Source organism: Primulina huaijiensis, chromosome 17 (assembly GCF_012295235.1).
Source record: "Primulina huaijiensis isolate GDHJ02 chromosome 17, ASM1229523v2, whole genome shotgun sequence".
Classification (NCBI taxonomy): domain Eukaryota; kingdom Viridiplantae; phylum Streptophyta; class Magnoliopsida; order Lamiales; family Gesneriaceae; genus Primulina; species Primulina huaijiensis.
In genome coordinates, this window is record NC_133322.1 from 427,559 (window position 1) to 437,635 (window position 10,077).

General features: G+C 34.8%; 1 protein-coding gene across 3 annotated transcripts; it reads right to left on the reverse strand.

Moving 5' to 3' along the window:
* On the reverse strand, positions 1 to 7,410 carry LOC140962745 (CBS domain-containing protein CBSCBSPB3-like). 3 transcript variants are annotated; one of them, XM_073421711.1, is made up of 14 exons: positions 7,095 to 7,407; positions 5,645 to 5,813; positions 5,264 to 5,396; positions 4,450 to 4,620; positions 4,221 to 4,299; positions 4,014 to 4,127; positions 3,803 to 3,869; positions 3,482 to 3,587; positions 3,329 to 3,387; positions 2,394 to 2,500; positions 2,177 to 2,313; positions 1,626 to 1,708; positions 1,448 to 1,537; positions 1 to 617 (listed from the first exon to the last, which is right to left on the reverse strand). In XM_073421711.1, the coding sequence occupies exons 1-14, from the start codon at positions 7,247 to 7,249 to the stop codon at positions 441 to 443; spliced, it is 1,647 nt and encodes a 548-aa protein (XP_073277812.1). In that variant the 5' UTR covers positions 7,250 to 7,407; the 3' UTR covers positions 1 to 440. The 3 variants fall into 3 exon arrangements, with proteins under 3 accessions (XP_073277812.1, XP_073277813.1, XP_073277814.1); XM_073421712.1 differs by having other exon boundaries at positions 5,645 to 5,810; positions 7,095 to 7,406; XM_073421713.1 differs by lacking the exons at positions 1 to 617; positions 1,448 to 1,537; positions 1,626 to 1,708 and adding an exon at positions 1,751 to 2,027 and having other exon boundaries at positions 7,095 to 7,410.
* Positions 7,411 to 10,077: the final 2,667 nt, after the last annotated feature.

Here is a 10,077-nt window from a genome sequence, read left to right on the forward strand (position 1 = left end):
TACAATTCAAACTCAAAAATAAGATTAGTTTCACAGACTAATGTCATATAAATATATGTTGCACCTCTTCCTTCGTGCATTATGTATAATAATATATACAAAATCATTTTTAAATTTAACTTCAAGACATATTGCTCATGCGTGTGTGAGTAGTAAAACATCAGATGAAACATCTCAAGTGCATCAATATGCAGCAGCTAATACATAGACCAGAGCGCCTGGACTTTCAATGATATTTCTTACGAACATAGGAACACAAAAACGATGGCTTGCAAGTTGTTCTTTTTACCATTTTCGACCTTTCTCTTTTGCCCTTTTCTTGATCTGCTGTAAGTTGTAACTAGCACCTTCAAATATATACCAAATTTGTGTAATCCATTGTATAGTTCCACTCACAATGGCTTTGCATATCCCCGAGGGCTGTCATCCTTTCCATGACATCATATCTTAGTACGTTTCAGATAGACCAAAACTCCTATGCTTGTTAAAACAACTGCCCCTGCGAATATCCCAGTGGTGAGAGAGATCAATCCAATTCTCTGTGCGGTCTCTGACTCAGACGACACCTTCCTCGTTACTTGACTTGCATCATAGTAATCCAGATGTAATCTTAAAACCTGGTTGAAAAAAGAAGAGGCAAGTTATGGACACTGACATAAATACAACCAAAATTATCAGAAATTAATATAATCCCACTGAAACCTAGGAAACATATAACAATGAATATCAGTGCAATTTGCCAAGCTTTACCAGCCACTAGCAGGCGCGGCAAGCGCGACACACAAAAACGTGGTCCATTCTAAATCTTCAGTATATACATCACTGACCACATTCTAAGCCCTCATCTCTTTAAATCAGATTGTGTTTATCGTACATCATAAACAGTATAAACTAAAATTATTATGGTTCAGGAGAAGAAGCATGCTTCTTGGATGCACAAATTATATAATTTTGTATTTTATGATTCTAAGAAGTAGATATAAAAGCACATTCATGAAAAACTTGGAGATCACAATAACTTTGTTGATAGTCATTTATAATTGCGGTGATTCGTAGGATATAAAAGGTAAGAAAGCTAATTCTGCTCAAGAAAACGTTGGGAAAAATTTATTAGTTCAGGCAAAATGGATAATGACTTAAGAATCAAAGTTTGAAAAAATAATTTGAGGCCACAAGAGATCTGGTTATAAGAATGAGATTGCTGAATAGTCTAATAAGATCTAAAGGTGCCAGGCATGAAGAGAGAGAGATTTTTTTGGCGTTGACTCTGTTAAAGATGTCTAAAACTACCATCAGAAGTAGCAGGACCCAATAGTGACTGTGTAGAACCACAAAATTTATACAAGATTCTTACTATGCAGATATTCTAAATCTTTTCCCCAATCAAGAAGATCAAAAAAACAGATGTCCTTGTAAGATGTGGTGGGTAAAACAATCATTCTCACACCTTTAGTCCCACTGATCTTGCATGGCTAACAGCACTGACAAGATCTGAGTCTGTCATGAGCAGGACTTTATCTCCTTCGTCATCTTCATACTAAACAGAATTAGGAAAATAAATTAAAAGGTCTTAATTGGTTTGACATGAAAATTTACCAAAATTCTTCAATGTTCTTTTTACTCACCAAAAGTTGAGAGAAAATCTGATCGTTTGATGCACCCAGCCTTTGCAAAACAGCAGAAACAAGCTCAGATAAATTCTCAAAGCCTGAATGGGAGAGGGAATCAGAACATGGAACATCAAAAGGGATGACTTTGTTCATTAAACTTGATAACAAAAAGACTGCAACAAAAAATTCGAGCCCCCTGCCTACTGTAAAAAAAAAAATTCAACAGCTAGACATTTAAACCACATCAACCTACTCATAGAGAAGAGTACAATGCGAGTTCTTGTTGAACAGCAACTTCGACATGTTGTATATATTTTTCTTCATTTTCTTGCTTCATTTGTGTCACAAAACCAAAATCTCAATGCACCACCAACACTTGATGCTGCTGTTGTAGTACTAACAGTCCGGCTTTAAAAACTGATTTTGAAAAACAATTTTGGGTTTATACAAGACATGGACTACAATAAATACAATACCAAGTAAAAGATATACAATCATATGACAGCGTAAGAATCATGAGGTGTTCAGTTTCATCTAATCTATGCCGCCAATAAAGTCTAACTCACCAAAATTAAATCGATGCACACGTCCTTTATGGTCCACAAATTTGAAAGAAAATGAACTCCCAAAGCCGAGAGATGGGTATGTAGCCTTTGTGTGTTCGGTTCCTTCTAATGCCATGTATTGGGACATTGACATCTCACTGTACAGCAAAGCATGCAAGGGGAACAGTCATATCTATAGATCATTAATTATGTTCTCAATAGAAAGGTGAAGGACAACCTGTGAGTGTCATAATCATCTGGGGGTTCTAGATTTAGTGCTGAATCCCAGAACTTTTGCATCACTGTATTTGCTACATCATTGGCAACATCAGAGCTACTTTCAACCTTCATAGAAATATTTAACCTTCTCAATTCTCTAAACTCTCTGAAAAAATCATCACTACCATGTTCAATTAAATTCTATTTTGTTCCCATTTTATTAAATGCTGATTCTTATTCATATAAATAAAAGCATATTTCAAGAACATTTTATCCGGAAGAAATGCCTCAGTAAAAGAATATGTACTCACTTTTCACAAAAAAAATTATACTTCTATATCATAACGACTCTCTAAAGCAAAAGGCAGAAGAATATAAATACAAGATGGCAGTCATTCATGATGTAAAAATTTCTCATAAAAATTTAAAACAAACAAAAGAAACGCTGACTAATGTCATTTTTTATCATCCAATAAATGTGTCCTACAAAAACACAAAAAAACAGACAAAAGCATAGAAATATCTTATTTATGCAACCTCATTGAGTGTAAGAAGTATATAGACAGCCTTACATAAAATATTTGCCATTAAAATTCAAAGAACTAAAAACAAGTTAATATTATCATCAACTCTTTATACTTGTGCTAAAATGGCCATCAACTTCCACAACTGGAAAAATCATCTCAAGTTACCAAAACTCAACAACAGATCGTATTCCTTGAAAAAAATCAAGATCGCATTTAAGAAAAGGAAGACATGAAGTAAGTTAGTAACAGTTGGCAATAAAAAGTTTAAACTGTTCTAAACATAATGAACCGTTAAATTCCACAAATATACCAAACATGAAGGTGAAAACTCATAGTTTTCATCACAAGTAAGAAACTATCAAAAGGTAAAAAGCAATATATTGTGCACGGGCCTTAAAACAGCACTCAAAGGATAAAATAACTTTACCATAGAAATTGCTGCCTGAGTTATCTGCAAAACATCCATGCAGGCAGCAATACCTCCGTCTGCCGCCCTCCCCAAATATAAAAAGTATTAAAAACTCGAAGCTTGAAATCAGATCATTTTGCTTAGAATAGAAAAGGATGATAATACGATCACCTTTATCCAGAACAGGCAAATGTAAAAATTTCCCATCATGCATTATGTGCAATGCTTCAAGGATTGTTGACTCCAGTGTTACACATTCTGGGTTCTGTGTCATTACCTAGACAAAGAGAAGTAGCATTGGAAAAAGATAAGTCAGCATTGGAAAAAGACAAGTAAGCAGAAACATCTACATCCAAACAACCGTGGAGTAAAAGTTCGGCAACACAGTCCACTAGGTCATTCGATTTTTAGTCTGTTATCACACAGAAGTGTTCTCCACCAGAATATACAGCACAGACAAAAGCCTAAAACAAGAAAGAAACAGCTCCAAACCTTTTCCACTAAAGTCAACTCGGGAGAGAGATTTTGGGCCACAACTCGCATGAGTATATCCTTTGAACTGCAACAATATCCAAATAATAGCCATGAGCAAGGACAAAAAGCACAGATCAATTCAGACTCCACTACATGAATATACGTATATATACATATTATATATATATATAATAAAGTAAAAGAAAGATGTTCTGGACAAAAGTCATACGTTAATATCCCCTGAATCTTATTTCCTGTCATGACAACCACCGAATTGACTCGTAACTCACGCATCATTTTAGCAGCAACATAAACAGGATCTGATGGAGATATTATTGCAACCCTGAATTTGTGATCAATTACATGGTAATTTTTTAAATGCAGACAATAAGACAACTTTCCATCTAAAGGAATAGGCTAGCAAGTTCCGTTGTACCTAGAATTATCGGAAATGATAGCTGATAAAGAAGGCTTGAACATGCGTTCCCTAAGAGTTTCTACAAAAGCTGATGGTGCTGAAATACAGAAGAACCACCAAATAAAAAAAACAGCTACAGTGGAAATTGAATTAGCTGACAAACAAACTTTGCAATTTATTTTTTACAGAAAATATCCCTTTTATAGAACCGTTATTTTACACAATAGCCACAGAAATACAAACTGACCAGAGAAATTGCTCCCGAACTGACGTTCAACTCCTTCAACTGCAGCTGCAATGGCACTTCCCTGCTCTGCAGCCTTCTCCATTCTCGATATGGCATCATAAAGACATTTTGTGATGTCTAAAAGAGCTATAACTTCTCCATTCTCAACAACAGGGAGGTGCCGGAATTTACCTATTGTAGGTAAAAAAATACCAGGAAAAGTCAACACTGTACTTACAAGTAAAGGTGCATGTTCAAAATGAGATTAGTGGAGCAAGTTAGCAGAAACATAAAACCTAAGCTCATGAATATTACGCTAAGAGTAATTTTTTTGACATATCTTGTTGGGGTAAAATGGAAATAAAATTGTAGCATATAAACACTTATAATCGACATTTCGCAGAAAATTATAATCCAGGAAGGTAAAATATTTTAAAAAATGATTACACAGGTACCATTAACGTTTGAGGTCATAAAGCATTAAAGTTTGAGGTCATAAAGCAAGACAACCACCCAAGGTCAAGGAGCAGAACCATTGCCACATGTTTAAATAGCTTGTTTTTATCTGGTGATCAATCTACATGTACCATATTTTTATTCCATAGTAGCAATTTTCTAAGTCCAGAATAAGGTTGACTTTACCCTGTCACCATAAGCTTCGCCATAATACACCATCATCTTTCTGTAAAGTTGCCAATTCTTTCGACTGTATTAAATCCATATGATGTCAATAACATGTAGATTTTTTCAAACTCACTTTCTTAAAATCAACCAATTTTAAAAGGCTTGTTCAGTAAGTATTACAACAAGGAAAAAAAGACTTAGAAGAAGAAACCTTGAACCATCTTCTGAAGAGCCTCAATAGCCAATGAATCTGAATTCACAAATATTGGGTTCCTTGTCATCACTTTCGAAATTATTGTTTGCTCTGGCCTCAACTCCTCAGCTATGACTCTGGTTGCAATGTCCTATTCACACAAGACCTTAATTAGTATATAAAAAATCATAGACGGCAATGTTATATGTTACGTTTTCCTAGAATTGGAGATCATTAGTTCCATGACAGATAAGGTGTTCACTGCAATAAGCCTATTCAGAAACATTGCCCTTATAATGCACATTCTTCCATCTCCTTCAGGAAAAAATCAATAATTTGAAACCAAACCCATTTGCTGTAATCATGGATTGTCAGCCAGTTACACACCCACAATAATACCTTATCAGTTACAATTCCTGAAAGCAGAGCATTAGCATCAGTTAGCAAGACAGCATCAACGCGCCGGGCTGCCATCCTCCTACAGGCATCTGACACAGTGGTCCCTTCAGGAATTGTAAGTGCCTTAGAGAGCCTTAGTTTCTTCACTGTCCTTTCCCCAACAGAGCTACATATCCAACGAAAAATATGATGTCAGCATAGTGCATAGACAGGGCGCGGAACAAAAAATGGAGTCAGAATATACATTCAAACATAGAAGTAAAAGCGGGGGGAAACCACTATATATTTGGACCTAAATTGTCTGCCTTGATACACTACACTAGGAAAAAATGCACAAATACCACGTTAAAAATATAATGAGATGGTCATCTGCTGGTTGAAATGTTTCACTTCCATATGATACACGGATAAAAATTTAAAGCAACAAAATACTAAAAATAAACCAAAGGAGAAACTGAAATAATCTGCATTGATAATGACAGAATATGAGTGCAAGAGACAAGCCGAACCCCCAACGACTACCATTCTAGGTGAGATCTCTTCATGCTTATTAGTCATTCCACATTTTGTTGTAGTGCCAATACGGGGCATGTAACATTACCGACAGTCACCTGGTGGAAAACCCTTTCCACCATAACAAGAGCACAAATATTGGGATTTGGGCCATAAGTCCAAGAGAAAGTCCAAACACAAAAGACTATCCTTTTAAGTGGAACTGTGGAAGAACCCCTCAAACCTATTGATCACTGCACTTTTTATAGTGAAGCAAATGTCGACACAGACCATACTACAGACAGTTACACAATAGTAGCTTTCCCAGTTTGCCACCCCTTCTGCCATGTCAACTCTCTGAACGAGTGTATGAACTTAGGCCATCAGCGAAAGAGAGAGCCCAAATCCAAAAACATAGCTTTCTACATTGGAGAAATTGTCAAGCCAATTAGTCACTTCATAACTCATTATGAGGCCATAGTGGGACATGGATCATAGATAGATAATTATGTCAAGACTTGGTATCAGAAGGAGCTCCATAGGAACAAACTACTTACCAAAAGACAATGTTATTTCCATATATATCACTCTCAAAACACACCTGGCCAATCCCAAGATGATCTACATCATAAATTCCAAACCCACATGTACATTTAAATTTTCTGCTTCTGAATTTTTCAATTAACGTGGCAAACTGACAGTAAAAGGATCGACGTAACAAGCTAAATTCCTCTTAACACCCCGGCCTCAAGCAGTTCCTGACTCAGAATATTTCAGGAACCCAGAATATTTCAGCTTGTTCGAGTTCCTGACTCAGAATATTTCAGTTTCAAGATTCAATCTCTTTCTCCCAAGACCCATAATTCCAAAATTGAACTTAATTATTAAATATGATGTAAAAAAAGAATTTTTAGTAACGAGAAATTTGACACAAATAAAATAAATCACGGAAACTTACGATTGAGTAGGGGAAGTAGGCTTGGCGTGAAACCCATTAGCAGCAGCGGCTCCGTTCTCGGAAGGTGGAGCCGACGACTTCCTGACGGTTGATGAATTGCGTCTTTGAACCGTACTGCTGCGTCTGGGCGGCGGAGGACCCATCTGACCACTCATTTCTTCCTGATAATTTCCTTTTCAATCAATCACCGAGTCATCTACAATTACGAAAATTCTAAGGGGAATTAGGGCAGTCATTCGGGGAATGCCCTTACACTCTCCCCTTCTAAAGAGCCGCAGCAGAAATTTTCTATATATTTAAATGGTTGAAATCAAGTGTCTTCAGGTTGGTATATCCCGGTCTCACGTTTATTAGCGGCCCTCACTGTGCTCCAATCCACCAGTAGCAACACACCACCGAGTAAAAATGCGACTTTTATAGTTGCTAACGACTTTTCAGGTCCACAAAATTTATGAATAAAAAAACAATTGTGAATAAATATTTTGTGTATTCTTATTATTTTGCAAGGTGTAGAACTTCTCAGAACATTGTAGATGTATACTGAATAAACTCTCGATATTTATTAATGCATACAATTTGTTTTTGATTTTCCGTTTCAAACAATACATGAACATATGTAATTTATTTTTCTAAAACAAAATAATATGAAATCTCATTTATTTCATTATCTTGATCTCATTTATTGATATAAATTTCTCGATGATTTAACATAAAATCTTGATTTTTAGATTTCATAAAATAAGACTTCAAAGACACTTCCTCCTCCTTCATAAAAGGTTCTCATTAGCCATTTCATCAATCACATCATCATCTTCTCGATTCGTTTGTTATTCCAATATCCTCGAGAAGAAAATGAAGCACATCCGGCGTGCAAGACAACATAACTTGCGGCAGTCATACTACTTAATGTCTTAACAGGGTTCTTCCAAATCCTCAAGAAGATCAATTAGAGAAAAAGTGTTGTGGGCCTGTGCAGCTGAAATATATTCAGGCAGCGAGTCGATGGCCGAGCAGGCAGCAGCTGATTGAAACCTAACGTTCTTGTAGTGATGTTGGATCACATGTTATGTAAATTCCATCAATGTCTGAATAACACATAATGACATTAATAAATAAATTATATAATGGAATCCGAAACTAGAAAACATCCAATTCATTTAATTTAGACATTTTTATTGTTTATTTTTAATTTCCAAAATGGACTTAGTGGAACTCAAATTTTAGATAAATTGACTTAATGAAGATTTTAACATTATATCTGTTGGTTTTCTTTAAAAAAAAAAAAATCAAAGTGTATTAATGTTATTTGTTATTTCATTAACTTATACTTACACCGAAGTCGAAGTAATATGGATGAACAATATAAATTACAAGTGTTTAAACGTTAAGTTACTAGGTTTTTTCAAAAAAATTAGATTGAATTAATGAAAATTTTAACATTGTATTCATTATTAAAAAAATCAATTTATATGTAGATGCAATTTTTTTAAAAAATTCGTTAACTTATATTCACCAATACTGTAACTACATATAAATTCTTCGAGTTTAGGCGTTCAGTTACTTTTGGGTCATTTTTTTAGTGCTAAGGTATTGACAATTTTAATTTTATTCTGTACATGAAGTATACCAAATTTTTTGCTACAATTCTGAATAAATTCACTCATTAAATATCAATGCGATCAACATTTAAATTTGTACGTTAATGTTGCGTTTGAATTGATAGATTCCAAATTCAAATATTTGAAATACATTTTTGTTGTTTAGAGATCTAAAACCATAAACTTCAAATTCACATTTATATGTTTTATGTTAATTAGGATAAATTTCATGTTTACCCAATAATTATGTCATTTGAAATCACTAACGTGTAAATAAGTAAAGTACGAACTAAAGATTTAATTTATTATTTTATTGTATAATCAATACAACTATAATCAAAATCAATGAATTTCAAATTCAACCACCAAATGGACCCTAAGGTAAAGTTGAAATAGAAGTATGTGTTCATTAGATATTAGTAGGAAAATTCGAGTGGAAAATTAATTTAATATAGACACAAATCTATTACCAATTTTATAACACTTTAATAATTCAGGGTTAACTGCACCACACCTAGATGAAAAGTCTACTTAGAACCTCCAAAAAATATTAATAGCTAACATATCTTCTTTTTTTAAAAAAAAAATCATTAATATTTAACTCATGTGTTAAAAAAATTGTAACACATTTACCTCATTTCTAATGGGTTTCATGAATGAATTTTAAAACACAAGATTTTTAATACGAATTTTTTAATATAATTTTTACAAAGAGGTGTTGATGTAATTTGCTTTAATAATCATCAATCTCTAACATGCTAAAATAAAAATCAACTTTTGAATTCTTGAAAAAATATTGGGATTAATTTATTCACTAATTAATAACAATATCACAACTTTTTGAACAAATCATAAGTGATACCCAATAGATGGGTCCACTACCCAACCCTAATCCAAATGGAAGACATGTCCATCAAAGGCTCATGTATTCTCCTATAAATATCAGGTTTGAACGTATAATAATGCATTCACTATATTATTTTTCAGCAGCACCCTTAACTGCTTTCCACTCATATCCTCAGTCTCTGACTTGAGCGTCGGAGGGGCTACGCCCGGACACCCTACTGACACCCTTCTAACGGTCTTATTCGTTATTTCAGGCTCGGGACACTTTTGAAACCTACGTCTGGACTAGTGACACTTGCTGGAATCGGACCCTAAGTTTCCCGTGAGCATCACTTGGCGTCGTCTGTGGGAATTTCGAGTTGAGACGTAGAGATGGTAGGCAAGAGAGGGAGTAGAAGAGCTAACTCAGCATCATTGCGTCCTCAGAGGGGACCCGAAAAATCTCATGTTGATACAAGATATGAACAACCGCGTCTTGAGACAAGACATGAACAACCTCATCAAGAGACAAGAGCCGAGCAGCCCCTTCACGAGACAAG

Excerpts from the sequence above, each read along its gene's own strand:
- LOC140962745 (XM_073421711.1), bottom strand. The coding sequence starts at position 7,249 with ATGAGTGGTCAGATGGGTCCTCCGCCGCCCAGACGCAGCAGTACGGTT. Across the intron at positions 1,538-1,625 it reads AGATTTTCTCTCAACTTTTG|TATGAAGATGACGAAGGAGA; the intron begins GTGAGTAAAAAG and ends AATTCTGTTTAG. Across the intron at positions 618-1,447 it reads CAAGATCAGTGGGACTAAAG|GTTTTAAGATTACATCTGGA; the intron begins GTGTGAGAATGA and ends TTTTTCAACCAG.